At 41.9% G+C, this 20,964-nt stretch overlaps 1 protein-coding gene across 2 annotated transcripts; it reads left to right on the top strand.

Annotated features, from left to right (window-relative positions):
• The first annotated feature begins 10,989 nt into the window (after positions 1–10,989).
• LOC110532253 (NSFL1 cofactor p47) lies at positions 10,990–19,889 on the top strand. 2 transcript variants are annotated; one of them, XM_021615982.3, is made up of 9 exons: positions 10,990–11,231; positions 11,951–12,057; positions 12,245–12,322; positions 17,176–17,341; positions 17,472–17,567; positions 17,690–17,799; positions 18,010–18,147; positions 18,771–18,941; positions 19,032–19,889. In XM_021615982.3, the coding sequence occupies exons 1-9, from the start codon at positions 11,130–11,132 to the stop codon at positions 19,192–19,194; spliced, it is 1,131 nt and encodes a 376-aa protein (XP_021471657.2). In that variant the 5' UTR covers positions 10,990–11,129; the 3' UTR covers positions 19,195–19,889. The 2 variants fall into 2 exon arrangements, with proteins under 2 accessions (XP_021471657.2, XP_021471656.2); XM_021615981.3 differs by having other exon boundaries at positions 17,687–17,799.
• Positions 19,890–20,964: the final 1,075 nt, after the last annotated feature.

Below are 20,964 nucleotides of genomic sequence, written 5' to 3'. Positions count from 1 at the left end.
GTTTATTCGGAAGATAACAGCTCTATAAATATTATTTTGTGGTGCCCCGACTCTCCAGCTAATTACATTTACATGATTAGCTCAATCAGGTAATATTAATTACGGATAAATTATTTTATAGAATAGCATGTCATATCACTTAATCCGGCATAGCCAAAGACACGATACTACCATAAATGCGTGATTGGTGGAGTGCTGCAGAGATGGTTGTTCTTCTGGAAGGTTCCATCTCCACAGAGGAACTCAGGAACTCTGTCAGAGTGACCATCGGGTTCTTGCTCACCTCCCTGACCAAGGCCCTTTGGCTCAGTTTGGCCGGGCGGCCTCCTCCAGGAAGAGTTTGTGGTTCCAAACTTCTTCCATTTAATAATGATGGAGACCACTGTGTTTCTTGGGATCTTCAATGCTGCAGAAATGTTTTGGTACCTTTGCCCAAATCTGTGCCTCAACACAATCTTGTCCCAGAGCCCTAGGGACAATTCCTTTGACCTCATGGCTTGGTTTTTACTCTGACATGCACTGTCAACTGTGGGTCCTTATATAGACAGGTGTGTGCCCAAATAATGTCCAATCAATTGAATTTACCACAGGTGGACTCCAATCAAGTTGTAGAAACGTCTCAAGGATGATCAATGGAAACAGGATGCACCTGCACTCAATTTCGAGTTTCACACAAAGTTTGCTGCTTCAGTGTCTTTAGATATTTTTGTCAGATGTTACTATGGAATACTGAACTATATTTACAAGCATTTCATACTGTATACAGTGGGGCAAAAAAGTATTTAGTCAGCCACCAATTGTGCAAGTTCTCCCACTTAAAAAGATGAGAGAGGCCTGTAATTTTCATCATAGGTACACTTCAACTATGACAGACAAAATTAGAAGAAAAAAAAAATCCAGAAAATCACATTGTAGATTTTTAATGAATTTATTTGCAAATTATGGTGGAAAATAAGTATTTGGTCACCTACAAACAAGCAAGATTTCTGGCTCTCACAGACCTGTAACTTCTTCTTTCAGAGGCTCCTCTGTCCTCCACTCGTTACCTGTATTAATGGCACCGGTTTGAACTTGTTATCAGTATAAAAGACACCTGTCCACAACCTCAAACAGTCACACTCCAAACTCCACTATGGCCAAGACCAAAAAGCTGTCAAAGGACACCAGAAACAAAATTGTAGACCTGCACCAGGTTGGGAAGACTGAATCTGCAATAGGTAAGCAGCTTGGTTTGAAGAAATCAACTGTGGGAGCAATTATTAGGAAATGGAAGACATACAAGACCACTGATAATCTCCCTCGATCTGGGACTCCACGCAAGATCTCACCCCGTGGGGTCAAAATTATCACAAGAACGGTGAGCAAAAATCCCAGAACCACACGGGGGGGACCTAGTGAATGACCTGCAGAGAGCTGGGACCAAAGTAACAAAGCCTACCATCAGTAACACACTACGCCGCCAGGGACTCAAGTCCTGCAGTGCCAGACGTGTCCCCCTGCTTAAGCCAGTAAAGTCCAGGCTCGTCTGAAGTTTGCTAGAGAGCATTTGGATGATCCAGAAGAAGATTGGGAGAATGTCATATGGTCAGATGAAACCAAAATATAACTTTTTGGTAAAAACTCAACTCGTCGTGTTTGGAGGACAAAGAATGCTGAGTTGCATCCAAAGAACACCATACCTACTGTGAAGCATGTGGATGGAAACATCATGCTTTGGGGCTGTTTTTCTGCAAAGGGACCAGGACGACTGATCCATGTAAAGGAAAGAATGAATGGGGCCATGTATCGTGAGATTTTGAGTGAAAACCTCCTTCCATCAGCAAGGGCATTGAAGATGAAACGTGGCTGGTTCTTTCAGCATGACAATGATCCCAAACACACCGCCCGGGCAACGAAGGAGTGGCTTCGTAAGAAGCATTTCAAGGTCCTGGAGTGGCCTAGCCAGTCTCCAGATCTCAATCCCATAGAAAATCTTTGGAGGGAGTTGAAAGTCTGTGTTGCCCAGCAACAGCCCCAAAACATCACTGCTCTAGAGGAGATCTGCATGGAGGAATGGGCCAAAATACCAGCAACAGTGTGTGAAAACCTTGTGAAGACTTACAGAAAACGTTTGACCTCTGTCATTGCCAACAAAGAGTATATAACAAAGTATTGAGATAAACTTTTGTTATTGACCAAATACTTATTTTGCACCATAATTTGCAAATAAATTCATTACAAATCCTACAATGTGATTTTCTGGATTTTTTTTCTCATTTTGTCTGTCATAGTTGAAGTGTACCTATGATAAATTACAGGCCTCTCTCATCTTTTTAAGTGGGAGAACTTGCACAATTGGTGGCTGACTAAATACTTTTTTTGCCCCACTGTGTGGGTGTGTGTGTGTGTGTGTGTATATATATATATATATACACACACACACACACTACATTACCAAACGTTTATGGACACCTGCTCGTCGAACATCTCATTCCAGAATCATTGGCATTAATATGGAGTTGGTCCCGCCTTTGCTGCTACAATAGCCTCCACTCTTCTGAGAAGGATTTCCATTAGATGTTGGAAAATTACTGCGGGGACTTCTCTTCCATACAGTCACAAGAGCTTTAGTGAGTTTTGGGCGATTAAGCCTGGCTCTCAGTTGGCGTTCCAATTCATCCCAAAGGTGTTGAGGGGATGAGGTCAAGGTTCTGGGCAGACCAGTCATGTTATTCCACACCGATCTCAAAAAACAATTTCTGCATGGACATCGCTTCATGCACCGCGGTATTGCAATGCTGAAACAAGAAAGGGCCTTGCCCAAACTGTTGACACAAAATTGGAAGCACAGAATTGTCTAGGATGACCTGAAATATTCTGCTTTTACAAAATGTTATGCTGTTTTCAAGTGAAACACAATACCTTGCTCTTGTTAAAGCTTTTAGAATTGATTTGTTTTAGTCTTACGATTTCCCTTCAACTGGAACCTCGGCTCAAACCATGAAAAGCAGCCCCAGACCATTATTCCTCCTCCACCAAACTTTACAGTCAGCACTATGCATTCAGGCAAGTAGCAGTCTTGTATGGGGCTGCTCGGCCATGGAAACCCATTTCATGAAGCTCCTGACGAACAGTTCTTGTGCTGACGTTGCTTCCAGAGGCGGTTTGGAACTCTGTAGTGAATGTTACAAACGAGGAGTCAATTCTTACGCGTTATGCGCCTAAGCACTCGCCGGTGCCTTTCTGTGAAGTTGTGTGGCCTATCCCTTCACGGCTGAGCCGTTGTTGCTCCTAGATTTTTCCACTTCACAAAAACAGCACTTACAGTTGACCGGGGCAGCTCTAGCAGGGAACAAAATTGACAAACTGACTTGTTCTAAAGGTGGCATCCTATGATGGTGCCATGTCGAAAGCCACTGAGCTCTTCAGTAAGGCCATTCTACTGCCAATGTTTGTCTATGGAGATTGCATGGCTGTGTGGTCGATTTTATGCACCTGTCAGCAACGGGTGTGGCTGAAATAGCCGAATCCACTAAATTGATACTTCTCCTGTCCCCATAGGATAATCTTTTTGTGTTCCTGGTAGAACTCTTTTGAGTTCCATGTAGTACCCTCTGTGGAACGTGTTCTATATGGAACCTAAAAGGGTTCTACCTGGAACCAAAAAAGTTTTTTCAAATGGTTCTCCTATGGAGCACCGTTTCTAGGAGGGACATTAATATTTAATTAGCCTCCGTATTTCCAGCATCAACAAGCCAACAGGACCAAATCCGTTTCTCAGATATCGATCCAAGAAAATCATTATCCCAAAACAGAGCTATCAGAGAGTAGCAGGAGGACACAGACACAGGTGAGCCTTGGGCCACACCATCATCTGCTCTATATTCATTAGTTCAGCTCAATTATGTATTTTTTTTGCCAGGGAAACAAAACAAAAACGCAAGACAGACATCATTGCTATGTGGCCCAGGTGAACTATCATCACTGCTTTGCCATTCAGACCCCTTCCCCAAACGCATATCAGCACACAGACAGTTAGACAATAAAGACAGCCAAATGTCAGCTGAGATCTAGGGCATTGGCTTGTGCAAGGGAGAGCTCGAGGCTTTATAGCACCAATTGACTCCCTTTGTTTCCGAACATGGTTAAATAATTATATTATTCTGAGATGCCACGAGCGGCTATGAATCCAGATGAGCATATTAGGCGATTATTTTGAGGGGGGAGGGTGTGTAAATTATAATGCATTTTAAATACAGAACAATTGAACCAGAAATGCACATGAACCAATTAAGGGCAGCAGACTAGATATTGTACATGGAAACTGCTCTTTATACAGTTTAATTGGTCCAATAACACCGTTCATACAATTCTGAATGATTAAAAGGAAATTCAATTCGAGGATAATATGTTTTTTAGAACAGAATTAATTTTCTGTTTCTAACATATCATTGTGGTTTTTCGTCCATCTCTTTCACCGTAAATCACCATGTTTAATTAAACTTTACAGGGCAGTGATGGAAGGCCAGTGTGTCCTTCAGGAACAATGGTGTGTGCCTAGTGCTTGACCTTCCCTGCTGTTGGAGGGAGCAGAATGTGAAATGAACACTGTGACTTGTGTTAAATCTGGGCTGAGTGTCTCAGATTTATGGCTGTCTGACTGGAATTGAATGGATCCTCCTATCCCCTCAAACACTTGAAACCTCCCAGAGGGCCTGGATCGGCTGTTTCTCATTGTCTGTTAATCAAATCATGAGGAGACATAGAACTAGCTAAAGTCAAGGGGTACATTGTCCTTATGGCCCTATAACCTTAGAACAAGAGGTGATATGGTTGGAATCTCTATAAAGAGCCATTCTATGTGGTCTAGTTCTGCTAACCAGGATGTACAAGAGGACATGTTATATCCTGCTGCCATGGAGATGAGAATAGAACAGACCTCCTCTCAGGTGTGAGATTGTGTTGGTGATGTCGTGTTTGGTGTGAAGATAGACTGTTGTGCATCTCTGCTATCCGAGAGGTGGGGAGACGCATGGACGGAAGGAAGGAAGAACAGACGGGTAGGTTAGTTAATTAGACTTTGGTGGTTTCGAAAGGGTTCTTCAGCTGTCCCCAAAAATAGAACCCTTTGGGGTTTCATGTAGAACCCTGTGTTGAAGGGGTTTTACATGGACCGAAAACGGTTCTAGCTGGAACCAAATGGGTTCTTGTACCTTGAACCCCAAAAAGTTTTTCAAAGGGTTCTCCTATGGGGACAGCCAAATAACCCTTTTAGGTTCTAGATAGCGCCTTTTTTTTCTACGGGTGTAGAGTAGTTCGGTGGGAAGGTAGATAGGTAGATAGGGAGGTGGGTAGATATAGAGGGAGTTAGGGAGGAAGGTAGGTAGATAGATAGGAGAGGGAGTGAGGGAGGAAGGTAGGTAGATAGATAGGAGAGGGAGTGAGGGAGGAAGGTAGGAAGATAGATAGGAGAGGGAGTGAGGGAGGAAGGTAGGTAGGTAGATAAAAGATAGGTAGATAGGGAGGTAGATAGATATAGAGGGAGTGAGTGAGGAAGGGAGGTAGATAAAAGATAGGTAGATAGGGAGGTAGATATATAGGAGAGGGAGTGAGGGAGGAAGATAAGAAAGAGACTGCGTGTGGATGGAGGGGTGCCATTGCATGCAGTTTTGACTTACTGATTAAAATGTCAGAGTTACAAATGAGCAAGGTCAGTGTGTGTGTGTGTGTGTGTGTGTGTGTGTGTGTGTGGGGGGGGGGGGGGGCATGGGGGGGTCTAAACTAGAGTGGAAGGGACACTCAAAACAGGGAGATAAGTTCATCTCCTGTGTCTCCAGCACATCTCCAGCCCCTTAGTTGACTCCTTCCTGTTGATACCACACCATCTCTATGTCTGAGCCCGTGCAGCAGCACAATAAAATGTTAAAACCCAGGGAATAACTTGGGGGACAAGCCCTTCCGTATTTAGGTCATTAGGGCTGAAGATTTACATCACAGTAATTTCAGAGGATGCTACTGTTTTTGCTTTCCCTACCACAGATCTTTCCTCACTCAGTGCCAAACCAGGGAGATATATAATGACCTTATCTGCATACAGCCACACACATGGGGAATGCACAACAAGGATGGAGATTCAGAATGAGAGATGAAAATGATTAAACACAAATTCAAGCACAGTGGATAAATTGTTCTGGGCAGACAGTTCAATCTCTTTCAAATGTTTAAATCATACTCGAACGTCTGTAAAAATATTCAGTGGTGGAAAAAGTATCCAATTAGTCAAGCTTGATTAAAAGTAAAGATACCTTAATAGAAAATGTCTCAAGTAAAAGTGAACGTCACCCAGTAAAATTACTACTTGAGCAAAAGTCTAAAAGTATTTGGTTTTAAATACTGTATACTTAAGTATCAAAAGTAAATGTAATTGATAAAATGTACTTAAGTATCAAAAGTAAAAGTATAAATAATTTCAAATTCCTTATATTAAGCAGACCAAGACGGCATGATTTGATTGTTTTTATAATTTATGGATAGCCAGGGGAACACTCTAACACTCAGACATCATTTACAAACAAAGCATGTGTCTTTAGTGAGTCTGCCAGATCAGAGGCCGTAGTAGGGATGACCAGGGGATGTTCTCTTGTGCGTGAATTGGACCATTTTCCTGTCCTGCTAAGCATTCAAAATGTACTTTTGGGTGTCAGAGAAAATGTATGGAGTAAAAAGTACATTATTTTCATTAGGAATCTAGTGAAGTAAAATTAAAAGTTGTCCCCCCCCAAAAAAATAGTAAAGTAAAGTACAAATACCCCAAAAAACTACTTAATTAGTACTTCAAAGTATTTTTACTTAAGTACTTTACGCCACTGGCAATGTTTTTATGTTTCTGAAACAAATCCTATGTGCCCCGCAGGTCATAAGGTCACCCCTTTTCCATCAACTGACAAGTAGGGTGTGGAAGGAAGAGAGAGGGAGGAAGGGAGGAAAGAGGACCCACCCGTCTTAAACTATCAGGAGTCATAAAGGACGCAACGGTTATTTTACGACATGGTGCTATTGCCTGAGGTGGGAATTGAGAGCAGGGTAAATTCACCACTCCTGTGAGTGTTTTACCACTTTTGTGAGTGTTGTCTCTTTTTTCTCTGGTTTATGGTGCTTGGCAGATGCCCGTATCAACTCCCACAAGCCACTCATGCTGTTTTTAACGTTACTTAATTACATTATACTACCAAAATCAAAGGTTGTACAATCGCCTTACTGTTAATCAGGAATATAAACCCAACCACTGATAATGGTATTTGCTTCCATGTCTGCCTTTGCTACAGTCTCACTCATCATAAGCTCTCCTCTCTCAAGGCGATCTTCTAAATAAACCAATTTATTAAATGAAAAATTCTACAGTGCACATTGTTGTCTTATTCTTGAATCATAGGTCTATGAATCCTTATGTCTCAGGGGTCTGGCGCTCACTCTCTTGCTCTGTATCTATGCACTGTTGCCTCATTGTTCAGACCCTGGGCAATAAGAAAAACTGAGGCGGGAAAAACAAAAAAATGTCGTCACTGATACCACTCCTGAAATGTTAAATAGTTATTTCTGTATGCAAAACAACTTAATCAGTCTCTCTGTGTGTGTGTGTGTGTGTGTGTGTGTGTGTGTGTGTGTGTGTGTGTGTACACGTGCGTGTGTGTGTTTGTGCATAAAGGATGTTGAGGGACGGGGGCTGAGAGTTACTTGGTGACAGCAAGGATTTTTTACATTTAATTAGCCTTGAAGATCAAACGGCTACGAGCACATTAAAAATCCATCTTTTTATTTCCCTCCAGAAACAATTAAGAAGCTCCCCATCTAAAGCCTGCTTTTAAGAAGCTCCCTATCTAAAGCCTGCTTAGCTGTCTGGCTCCCTGTGGGTGCTCTGTGATGTTACACATTTGTCATTTAGCAGACACTCTTATTCAGTGACTTACAGGAGCAATTAGGGTTAAGTGCTGTGCTCAAGGACACATCAACAGATTTTCATTACACTACATTTGCATTACACAGGTCACGTATTACATGTCTGGAACATAGATGTTTGGGAACAAAGGTGAGCTATATCACAAATTAGATATTTTTTCTTTAGAATGTTGGTTTAGGATAATCGTTTTCAGAAACGGGGATCTGTGGTGACGTGATAGATTTTCTTTGTGTACATTTCATTTCACACAGAGGAGTTTCAGTCCAGAGCTAACTTATGGCTGCTGGAGTAGGTAAGCAACATGACAGGTGTAATCAGTGTGACCTTGTGAGGAGTCACAGAGCATCTCCCTTAGAAAGAGAGTATGGATGTACAATACCTTTTAAAAATATTTTTATGAAGACCAGCAATTGAAGCTGCAAGCGGTATTTCCAATGTGAGGTAGCAGGTGCTCCCGGTCTAAACCAATTTTTATATTTTGTTGCCATCTAGTGGCGCAATATGACAATGAATTAGTCTACTTATGTGCGGCACATCAGTTTGATTCTAGGTGAACTGGAGGCATAACTCCAGGAATCAAGGAACCAGAATGTATTATATTTATTTATTAGTGAAAACATTGATATATTGACTATGCTAATAGTTTTGATAAGCTAGTCTTAATTAAATTGTTAAAATGCTCTTTGAAATCTTAACATAAACAAAAATGCCCTGGCCAAGCTGTTTTCACACCTGAGCAAAAGAAAACAGGAAAATTAGTGTTTTTTATGGCCACACACTATGGTCAATTCATGAATCTACACTGATAATACAAAACATTAAGAACACCTGCTTTCCATGACATAGCTTTCAACTGGATTCACCTGGTCAGTCTATGATCCCTTATTAATGTCACTAGTTAAATCCACTTCAATCACTGTACAGTAGCAAGAATAATAAATTCTGCACAAATTAGTCATAAAATTTTATCTGATCTTCATCTTAGTCACAACAGTAGACAAACAGTGTGCGTAAACTAATTAACACATACAGTTGAAGTCGGAAGTTTACATACACCTTAGCAAAATACATTTAAAAACTCAGTTTTTCACAATTCCTGACATTTAATCAGAGTAAAAATTCCCTGTCTTAGGTCAGTTAGGATCACCACTTTATTTTAAGAATGTGAAATGTCAGAATAATAGTAGCGAGAATGATTTATTTCAGCTTTTACTTCTTTCATCACATTCCCAGTGGGTCAGACGTTTACATACACTCAATTAGTATTTGGTAGCAATGCCTTTAAATTTAACTTGGGTTAAATGATTCAGGTAGCCTTCCACAAGTGAATGTTGGCCCATTCCTCCTGACAGAACTGGTGTAACTGAGTCAGGTTTGTAGGCCTCCTTGCTCACACACGCTTTTTCAGTTCTGCCCACAAATTTTCTATAGGATTGAGGTCAGGGCTTTGTGATGGCCACTCCAATACCTTGACTTTGTTGTCCTTTAGCCATTTTGCCACAACTTTAGAAGTATGCTTGGGGTCATTGTCCATTTGGAAGACCTATTCGCGACCAAGCTTTAACTTCCTGACTGATGTCTTGAGATGTTGCTTCAACATATCCACATCATTTTCCTTCCTCGTGTTGCCATCTATTTCGTGAAGTGCACCAGTCCCTCCTGCAGCAAAGCACAACGACAACATGATGCTGTCACCCCCGTGCTTCATGGTTGGGATGGTGTTCTTCTTGCAAGTCTCCTAATTTTTCCTCCAAACATAACATTGGTCATTATGGCCAAACAGTTCTATTTTTGTTTCATCAGACCAGAGGACATTTCTACAAAAAGTACGATCTTTGTCCCCATGTGCAGTTGCAAACCGTAGTCTGGCTTTTTTTATGGCTGCTTTGTAGCAGTGGCTTCATCCTTGCTGAGTGGCCTTTCAGGTTATGTTGATATAGGACTCATTGTACTGTGGATATAGATAATTTTGTACCTGTTTCCTCTAGCATCTTCACAAGGTCCTGTTGCAACTCAATATTAGGAAGACGTTCCTAATGTTTGGCATACTCAGTGCATTTATTAGATGGTTAGTGTTTAAATGCCCTCTTTATAGAGAGCAATAGTGAAGGCTTATTTTTGTACGGACTAACTCTGCCATGGTTCTTTGGACAAAGCCTATGGGAAAGTAAATGGAGTTTTGTAGAGTTTTTGGATAAATGCTAAAAATAAGGTCTGTGGTAAAAACAGGCTTAGGAGATCCGATACAGTTTCATCTATGAGAATCTTCATCAGCTAACGTCACTTGTGAATTTTGATGCATTTCCGTAATAAAATGAAACACAAAGCACATAAAAGGCTTCATAATTCATAAAGGTCATGCTAACTGACTGATATTATCTTATAAAACAAAACATATAAGATCTCCTAAGCCTGTGTTAAACTCTGACCTTATTTTCGCCGTTTATCCCCATTCATTTCCCGCATAGGAATGACTAAACAAAACAAAGGTAACTAATTTCTGTTTTTTAGGACTATAAACTGGCGAGCTCTATTAGCGACGAAGAAACAATTCAAATAGAAATCTTATCAGATAGTCCAGGGGAATTCTTGAAGAATATAACTTATAAATGCCCAAAAAGTATTTAATAGTAGAACTGATATACCCATCAGAACCCAAAATATAAGCCTGCTTTGATTGTAAACAAACACCAATATAGACTTAAAAAACGTGGTTAAAACTAAAATGTTGATCCCATTCATGGTCTGTCAATGAATTTGAGAGTAGTTAGTGCTCCAGTCCAACCCCTCAGCTGTTTAGAAAAACAAGCGGCAGTGACTGCTTTGTTGATTATTCAAATCCCAGATTGCCCCTTTGTTATGGCAGAAAATACTGCTATATTTGTTATGGTAATAGTAGCCTCTACTAGGCTTTATTCACCTCATCTTTGTGAGGCCTGGAAGCAGTAACTATGGTAATAGCCTACAGATAATACAATTTTAGATATAAATGTCAAATCTATGTGAAATATTATTCCTCCAAATAAAATGTATTAACTTTGTCAGGAAAATACAACACGTCATAAACATTGTTCACATGTAGGCCTGTTTGCCTTACCCTCCTGTAGCCTACTGCATTTAGCTGAGATAGGAACCAAGTTGGTAGGTGATTCCTCAACTGGAGTCGGAACAGTCATTGAATGGGCATATCAAAATGGCGGACCAAGAATCCTCGGTGAGGGAGTTCGTTGCTGTTACTGATGTTGATGAAGAGAGGGCCCGTTTTTTCTTGGAGTCTGCCGGTTGGGATTTGCAGGTACATGCTGGTCACATCGACCTACCAGTTGTACTACATGTGATATTTGAAGTTCACTCACAACAACATATGAATGACAGTATCTAGTTAGCTAGCTAACACTTACTAGCAGGCTAGCTACTGTACTAGTTTCTGCAAGTCACTCTTTCTCACAACAATAGATCGAGTGACCATTGCGGTCATATTCCCTGGTATCTAGTTATCTACCAATCCGTTTCACACAGATACCAATGTTTTACTACCACTGCCTAGTAGCGAGTTTAATGTTAACTTGCTAACAAATCCGTTTCATTTATGAATGGCTCACTGCGTTCTAGCTAACTAATGTTATCTGGCTAACAAGCTAGCTAGCAGATTAGCTAGGGGGGCTAATTTAGCTAACTATTGTAACTAACGCGTTAGCTAACTATCAGATCATATATTATGGTCCAGCAGTAAGCCAACCTCACAACTACCTAACAACATATTCCAACTAGTCACTGAGATGATGGCTAATGTATCAGATGTTTCCCATCCTAACGTTAATTGCTAGCAAGTATAATATGTATAAGAACATCCCTCTCAGCTAACTACTAGTAGGTAGTTACTTCTTAATTCGGCAAGTTCACAATTAAGCTCTAACTAGCCAACTTTAGATAGCTAGTAATCAGCTTTAGACTCTGACTAGACCTTGAGATCTTGACGTTTGAATGACATGGAATCTTGGTCTCTTTCCTTAGCTTGCCCTGGCCAGTTTCTTTGAAGATGGTGCTGAGGATGACATAGTGACATTACCTCAGCCAGAGAGTGGTGGATCCTCTGTGCCTCGTTCCACAGGGCCTGGCAGGTACATAGCTAACTGACCTATGTAAATCTATTGTTACACTGTCATTCTATGTACCATTAAAACAGGATGCCCATATCCTTTCAGTGTTGCCTTTGTCATTTTTTAAATTATTATTCTATGAAACATTTCATGTTACATGATTAATGTTTCACCCTATTGTCATTCATTGTTTTTTGTGTGTGTAAAGGAGTGAAAATAGAGTGACCTCCTTCAGGGATATGATGCACGAGGAAGAAGATGACAGTGACGAGGAGGAAGGGGAAAGGTAAGTCTGTCTTTACTTCAATGACTTTAGCGTGTATGCATTTCACATTGCATGTAGGCCTAGGCTGTGTGTATTTTGGACAGTATAGGGTGCCTCCAGAATGTACCAAAACTATTTTGGTTTCTCTATTCAGTTCTCTCTAGGCTGGTATTGCTTTCTGCCACAACAGATTCTGCTGGGTGTCAACAGTAGCTGTATATTTACCATCACAAACCGATGCTGGCACTAAGACCGCACTCAATGAGCTGTATAGGGCCATAAGCAAACGAGAGAGTGCACATCCAGAGGCGCCGCTTCTAGTGGCTAGTGAATTTAATGCAGGGAAACTGAAATTCATCTTACCTCATTTTTACCAGCATGTCACTGTGCAGCTAGAGGTGAAACACTCTAGATCATCTTTACTCCACACACAAACGCATACAAAGGTCTCCCCACCCTCCCGTTGCCAAATCTGACCATAACTCTATCATCCTGATCTCGGCTTACAAGCCAAAACTCAAACAGGAAGTACCAGTGACGTGCTCAATATGGAGGTGATCCGATCGAAGTGATCCGATGAAGTGGATGCTAAGTCAAGGACTGTTTCAGGACACATCAGTCACCGCCTTCATTAACCTGTTTGGCGCAGGTGTGCCGCTAGCGACCCACCGCGACAACATCCGGTGAAATTGCAGAGCGCCAATTTCAAATGACAGAAATAGTAATAATAAACAAATGAAAATACAAGTGTTATACATCGGTTGAAAGATTAACTTCTTGTTAATCCAGCCGCTTTGTCAGATTTCAAAAGGCTTTACGGTGAAAGCAAACATGCGATTATCTGACAGTGCCCCACACACAAGCATACAAACATTTTCCAACCAAGCAGAGGAGTCACGCAAGTCAGAAATAGCAATAAAATAAATCACTTACCTTTGAAGAGCTTCATCTGGTTGCAATCACATTTATTGTGTTCCCAGGAAAACAATAAATGGCTGTTTTGTTTGATAAAGTCCTTTTTATATCCCGAAAACTCTTTTGTTGGTGCGTTTTGTTCAGTAATCCACTGGCTCAAAGGCGGTCAAAACGTGCAGACGAGTACATCCTAATAGTACCGGTAAAGTTCGTTGAAACATGTCAAACGATGTTTATAACTAATCCTCAGGGTGTCTTATCTAAATAATTGATAATATTTCAACCGGACAATAGCATATTCAATAGAAAGGGGAAAAAAACAAGGGCGTGCAAACCAGTACTGCATGCTTCCCCAGTCCCCTGACCAAAGGTATTTTTCTTTGTCGTTTTTCAGAAAACAAGCCTGAAACCATGTCTAAAGACTGACATCTAGTGGAAGCCACAGGAACTGCAATCTGGGCCCTAACCAATTACATAGTCAATAGGCATTCAATGGAAAACCACTCACATTAAAAAAAATCCCACTTCCTGGATGGATTTTCCTCGGGTTTTCGCCTGACGTTTTTTAGAAAGTGTTTTCTATCCAATGCTACCAAGTATATGCATATCCTAGCTTCTGGGCCTGAGTAACAGGCTGTTTACTTTGTGCACGTCATTCATCCAAATTTCCGAATACTGCCCCGTCACTAAAAAGTTAAGTGCATCAACAAAGTCATCCCCACAGTGACCGCATGTACATATCCCATCCAGAAGCCATGGATTACAGGCAACACCCACACTGAGCTGAAAGGCTAGAGCTGCCGCTTTCAAGGAGCAGGACACTACTCCGGACACGTATAAAATAAATCTCGCTACGACTTCCAAGCCATCAATACATGACTAAGCTTGAATCCTACTACACGGGCTCTGATGCTTGTCGGATGGGGCAGGGCTGGCAAACAATCACGGATTACAAAGGGAAACCCAGCCGATAGCTGCCCAGTGACGCGAGCATACTAGACGAGCTAAGTTTCTTCTATGCTCGCTTCGAGGAAAGCAACACTGAACCATTCATGAAAGCACCAGCTGTTCCGGATGACTGATCTCGCTCTCTATAGCTGATGTAAGTAAGGCCTTTAAACAGTTTAACATTCACAAGGCCGCGGGGGCAGACGGATTACCAGGACGTGTATTCGGACCATGCGCTGACCTGCAAGTGTCTAAACTGACATTATGAACCTCTCCCTGGCCCAGTATGTAATACTTACATGTTTCAAGCAGACCACCATAGTCCCTGTGCCAAAGTTCGCCAAGGTAACCTGTCTAAATGACTCGGCACGTAGCACTCACATCTGTAGCCATGAAATGCTTTAAAAGGCTGATAATGGCTCACATCAACAACGACATCCCAGAAACCCTGGACCCACTCCAATTCGCATACCGCCCCAACAGATCCACAGATGATGCATTCTCTTATGCACATGCACTCCACACTTCCCTCTCACACCTGGCCAAGAGGAACACCTACAGTGCATTCTGAAAGTATTCAGACCCCTTGACGTTTTACACATCGTTACGTTACAACCTTATTCTAAACTAAACTAAATATTTTTCCTCATCAATCTACACACTATCCCATAATGACAAAGCAAACACAGGTTTCAATATTTTAGCAAATCTTTTAAAACCTCTTGGAACTCGGTATTTCATTTTTGGATAAACGTTCCCGTTGTAAACGGGATATTTTGTCACGACAAGATGCTCGACTATGCATATAATTGACAGCTTTGGATAGAAAACACTGACGTTTCCAAAACTGCAAAGATATTGTCTGTGAGTGCAACAGAACTGATGTTACAGGCAAAACCCAGATAAAAATCAAATTAGGAAGTGCCCCATATCTTGAAAGCACTGCATGCCAATGACTCCTTATATGGCTGTGAATGGGCTACGAATGAGCTTACTTTTTCTACATATTCCCCAAGGTGTCTACAGCATTGTGGTGTCTTTTTACGCATTTATGTTGAAGAATAGCCGTAAGGGACCACATTGAGCAAGTGGTCACATGATGGCTCCGGCAGAAAATCTTGCGTAAAGTACTGAGGTAGCCATTATTCCAATCGCTTCTAATGAGAAACCAATTGTCCTGACGGATATATTATCGAATAGATATGTGAAAAACACCTTGAGGATTGATTCTAAACAACGTTTGCCATGTTTCTATCGATTATTATGGAGCTAATTTGGAAAAGAGTTTGCGTTGTAGTGACTGCATTTTCCGGTCGATTTCTCAGCCAAACGTGAAGAACAAACGGGAGCTATTTCGCCTACAAAGATAATATTTTTGGAAAAAATGAACATTTTCTATCTAACTGGGAGTCTCCTGAGTGAAAACATCCGAAGTTCTTCAAAGGTAAACGATTTAATTTGATTGCTTTTCTTATTTTCGTGAAAATGTTGCCTGCTGCTAGCAGGGCATAATGCTATGCTAGGCTATGATAAACTTACATAAATGCTTGTCTAGCGTTGGCTGTAAAGCATATTTTGAAAATCTGAGATGACAGTGTGATTAACAAAAGGCTAAGCTGTGTCTCAATATTTCATTTGTGATTTTCATGAATAAGAAGATTTTCTAGGGATATTTATGTCCGCTGCGTTATGCTAATTAGTTTGAGGCGATGATTACGCTCCAGGATCCGGGTTTGAGAGTCGCAAGAAGTTAAAACTAAAACATATCTTATTAACAAATATTCAGACCATCCTTGAGATGTTTCTACAACTTGATTGGAGTCCACCTGTGGTAAATTCATTTGATTGGACATGATTTGGAAAGGCACACACCTGTCTATATAAGGACCCACAGTTGACAGTGCATGTCAGAGCAAAAACCGAGCCACGAGGTCGAAGGAATTGTCCCTAGAGCTCCGAGACAGGATTGTGTCGAGGCACAGATCTGAGGAAGGGAACCAAAACATTTCTGCAGCATTGAAGATCCCCAAGAACACAGGGGTCTCCATCATTCTTAAATGGAAGAAGTTTGGAACCAACAAGACTCTTCCTAGAGCTGGCCACCCGGCCAAACTGCGCAATCGGGCGAGAAGGGCCGTGGTCAGGGAGGTGACCAAGAAACGAGGGGCTGTAGTGGAGTGTGTCGAGCATAAAGTTCCTCACTAAGGAATTATCATGGTCCACACACACACACCAACACAGTTGACAATGCCGCTTTCCCCTCAGGAGGCTGAAAAGATTAGGCATATGCCCTCAGATCCTCAAAGTTATACAGCTGTACCATTTGAGAGCATCTTGACTGGCTGCATCACCACTTGAAATGGCAACTGCTCGGCATCCAACCGCAAGGTGCTACAGAGTCTAGTGCGTATGGCCCAGTACGTCACTGGGGCTGAGCTACCTGCCAGGCAGCGTCAGAGGAAGGCTCTAAAAACTGTCAGACTCCAGACACCCAAGTCATAGACTGTTCTCTCTGCGACTGCATGGTAAGTGGTACCGATGCACCAAGTCTGGAACCAACAGGATCCTGAGCAGCTTCTACCCCCAAGCCATAAGACTGCTAGTTAGTCTGGGTTAACTAACTATTTATTATTGGTTAACTATCTGCATTGACCCTATTTGCACTAACTCTTGACTCATCACATACGCTGCTGCTATTGTTTGTTTATACTGTTGCCTTGTCACTTTATCCCTATGAATATGTACCTCAATTACCTTGTATCCCTGCACTTTAACTTGGTTCAGGTACCCCGTGTACCCAAGTTATCATTACTCATTCACTCCTCATCTTATTATTTTTTATTTATCTGGTTTGTTGGGAAGGCCCATAAGTAAGCCTTTCACTGTTAGCCTACATCTGTTGCTTTTGAAGCATGTGACAAATAAGATTAGATTTATTTGAATCACAGCATTGATGTTGATCCAAAATTCTGATTGTGTTGTATCCACATTCTTCCTTTGCTACCCTCTAGGTTCTTTGCTGGGGGTTCTGAACGCAGTGGGCAGCAGATTGTGGGCCCCCCCAAGAAGAAGAGCTCTAATGAGGTGGTGGAGGACCTCTTCAAGGGGGCTAAGGAGCATGGGGCCGTACCTGTGGAGAAGGCTGGGAGAGGCCCAGGAGAGCCTAGTCGAGCCAGGGTAAGAAAAGCTTCTCAGTAATTGTGTCCTGCACCTATGTGTTGTTATCCCTGTGTTTTGGAATTGACCTTAAATCATCAAGGTATACAATGTTTTACTTACTCTTTTTCTCTTCTAACCCTCCCTCTAGCCGTTCATTGGCGGTGGCTACCGGCTTGGTGCAGCGCCTGAGGAGGAGCCTGTTTATGTGGCTGGAGAGAGAAGAGCTGCTAACAGCCAGCAGGATGTTAGTGTTTGACAGTGAATTTATTTTAGATATTTTGTATTGCTAGTATAAATTTGATCTCGGAAGAGTACATTTACATTAGTATACTTGATGTAGCCTATTTTTTTTACTACGTGCTGAAGGTGCATGTAGTCCTGAAGCTGTGGAAGACAGGTTTCAGCCTGGGCGACGGTGAACTCAGAAACTACAGTGATCCTGGCAATGCCATTTTCCTGGAGTCGATCCGTAGGGGGTGAGTACACTGTCCATACGGTCTGCTTGTCATACGGTTTATATGCTTGGCTGCTCATGTCACATGTTCCTAAATCCATTTACTAAGTTAGAAATGAATTTATGGCATACACATTCTGATCAGCACTGGACAGCTGGGGGACACGTTTCCCTCTGAAGTATGTTTCCTCATTGCTAAAGCATTGTCATAAGAAGTCATTCATCCTTTCAGGGAAATTCCTTTGGAGTTGAGACAGCGCTCCCGGGGGGGTCAGGTCAACTTGGATATGGAGGACCATCGGGATGAGGACTTCTCCAAACCCAAGGTTACCTTCAAGGCTTTCGGCGGGGAAGGACAGAAACTGGGCAGGTGAGCTCGTTCTATTCTGAAAGAATGCATCACCTAGAACAGTGTTTCCTAACTCAGGTCCTCCAGTACCCCCAACAGTACATATAACTTGTTGTGGCCCCTGACAAGCACACCTGATTCTACTTGTCAATTTATCATCAAGCCCTTGGCAAGTTGAATCAGGTGTTTTTGTCCAGGGCTACAACAAAAGTGTGTGCTGTTGGGGGTACTGGAAGACCAAAGTTGGGAAATACTGTTCTAGAAGGGTAATGTAAATTGTATTAACTCGCCTGTCTGTCCACCTGCCATGGAAGAAATAACCTGCTTTTCATCACTGGTTTTTAGATTTGGGTACAGACCAAAGATTCTCAGATTAAATGCTTTTACATCTGCATTGCTTGCCGTTTGGGGTTTTAGGCTGGGTTTCTGTGCAGCACTTTGACATCAGCTGATGTAAGAAGGGCTTTATAAATAAGTGTGATTGATTGAATAGGGTGGCTGTTACACCTTATTACCACAAGGGGGTAGAAAAGGAAGTTATGGCACAATGTGATTAAGTATTTGATTACGTTTTTTTGTTGTGTTTTCTAGATATGTAACTGTAAAACACAGTAATCACAATAAATGTCTCTTTCCCGCCTCAGTGCCACCCCTGAACTGGTGTCTGCTCCGCGTATGGGGGACCTGGACCAGGTAACCAGTGAGGCCCAGGCCATCGCCTCTGTGAACCTGGACGCCTCCCAGCCCGTGACCAACATCCAGATCAGACTGGCCGACGGGGGGAGACTGGTGCAGAAGTTCAACCACACTCACAGGTCAGTTTGAACCATTAAGCTCTACAGCGCCTTACTCCCACCATTACAAACAACATTAAATATTCTATCCATTATTTCTCTTGTCCACAGGGTGTCGGACGTGCGTCAGTTTGTGGTGGGAGCTCGACCTTTAATGGCCGCGACAGAGTTTGTGCTCATAACAACCTTCCCCAACAAGGAGCTGACTGACGAGAGCCAGACGCTGCGGGATGCCAACCTGCTCAACGCAGTCATTGTGCAGCGGCTAAAGTGATGGAGCCTCCTGGTGGCCTGGCTGGTTCACAGCTCTTTGATCCCCCCGAGGGATGAGACACCATGGACTTATGGACTTCTAATTCCTTTTTTTTTTGTTCTATAGTGATACGTTTTCCCTCTTCAGCAGTTGAGGGGCAAATGTGGGGAACGGATAGGGCTTCAAAGAAAGGCAGAAGAAACAGTGGATTTGGTGGTAAAAGCTGTTTAGAAAGTATTAGGTGAACACGCACAGTAACAATAAAGCTTTCTTAAGTTTGAGATTGCTTTAGATGTTCATAATACTGTCATTTGTTTTGTTCATCACTTTCTATCTTCCACTTATCTCTCTGGCTCAACTCTTGCCTGTTAGTTTGGCTTTTTCCACAAGTTACCATCAGGTCAACCCAACCGCAAATGTACCCAATGTATGCCAGTAGCCTTATGCTCCCATCATATTCAGAATCTCAACAAAGCGTCAAAACAGTCCCAACACTAAGGAAGTGGGATTTAGATGCGTAACATGTAATAGCTAGATTGCTTTACTATCAAACTAATGATTGAACAGAAACTCACTTTATAACTTGTAGACAATGGGTTTTAGTGGCAGGTTGATCTCACTGATCGCTTCGCAGCCTTGGACAAAAACAGGACAGTTGGAATGATTGTTTGGACCTCTGGAAGGTAATTCAATAAATTTGTTTGATGTATATGGAATTCCTAGTCTTGCTATTTTCTATTATGAAGAGTTACAGAACATATGATTTCAAATTGATATTAAATCCATTCTTGAAAAAAATGTGTGCTTTGTTTTTCAGCAAGGCAGTCTGATGATATGCTAATGTGTTGGAGATGGTTCATTGACCCGTGACTGCGAAATTGGTAACTAAATTGCATTAGCTCCCCAAGCAAATGACTTTTGCTCAGCGGGCTAACGGTCTTGGTATGCTTGAGACCTAGGTTTGAACCATAGCCTAGTCGGTCAAACCAATCTGCTGGAATATGGAATGCTGTTTGTCTATCACTATATTGTAGTGCTTTAATAGAGTAGACCCATTAAAACGTTTTTATTTTTTGAAATCTCAGAATTCAGTGAGTTCCAAGAAAACTGGGAACTCTTGAGAATTTTTTTTAGCTTCGACTGGGAAAATACGTTTTGAACGGTCATCCAACTCGGAATTCCAAGTCAGGAACCCTGGCCTCTTTCTGGAGCTTCGACCTGAAGAACTTAAACGTCATGATTCGACCCAGTTGTCTTGAAAGCACCATAAACTTAGAATGCCACACTTTGATGGCAAAGTTTGCCCACGATGGACCCCCGCTCCACCTTCCTGTTCAAGTGAGCACAGCCCAACAAGGTGAGTCCAAAAATGTATTGTATGCTGCAATATGCCAGGTATATATGTATACTGTAGCTAAGACAGTAATACTAAGTGTATGTTGTAGAGGTCGACCGATTAATCGGCATGGCCGATTTCAAGTTTTCGTAATCGGCATTTTTGGACGCGATTATGGCCAATTACAATGCATTCCACGAGGAAACTGCGTGGCAGGCTGACCACCTGTAAAGCGAGTGCAGCAAGGAGCCAAGGTAAGTTGCTAGCTAGCATTAAACTTATCTTGTAAAAAACAATATTCACAATCACTAGTTAACTACATATGGTTGATGATATTAATAGGTTAACTAGCTTGTCCTGCATTGCATATTATCCATGCAGTGCCTTTTAATTTATCTTCGAATCACAGCCTTCTCCAAACGGGGGATGATTTAACAAAAGCGCATTTGCGGGAA

The sequence above is a fragment of the Oncorhynchus mykiss genome, chromosome 9 (genome assembly GCF_057628025.1).
Source record: "Oncorhynchus mykiss isolate SJ-2025 chromosome 9, ASM5762802v1, whole genome shotgun sequence".
Lineage (NCBI taxonomy): Eukaryota > Metazoa > Chordata > Actinopteri > Salmoniformes > Salmonidae > Oncorhynchus > Oncorhynchus mykiss.
This window is presented reverse-complemented; position numbering and strand designations above follow the sequence as displayed.

Bases quoted from the DNA above. Each gene is read 5' to 3' on its own strand.
- LOC110532253 (XM_021615981.3), top strand. From the start codon at position 11,130: ATGGCGGACCAAGAATCCTCGGTGAGGGAGTTCGTTGCTGTTACTGAT. The intron at 12,058-12,244 runs GTACATAGCTAA...GTGTGTGTAAAG, and splicing joins CGTTCCACAGGGCCTGGCAG to GAGTGAAAATAGAGTGACCT. The intron at 18,942-19,031 runs GTCAGTTTGAAC...TCTTGTCCACAG, and splicing joins AAGTTCAACCACACTCACAG to GGTGTCGGACGTGCGTCAGT.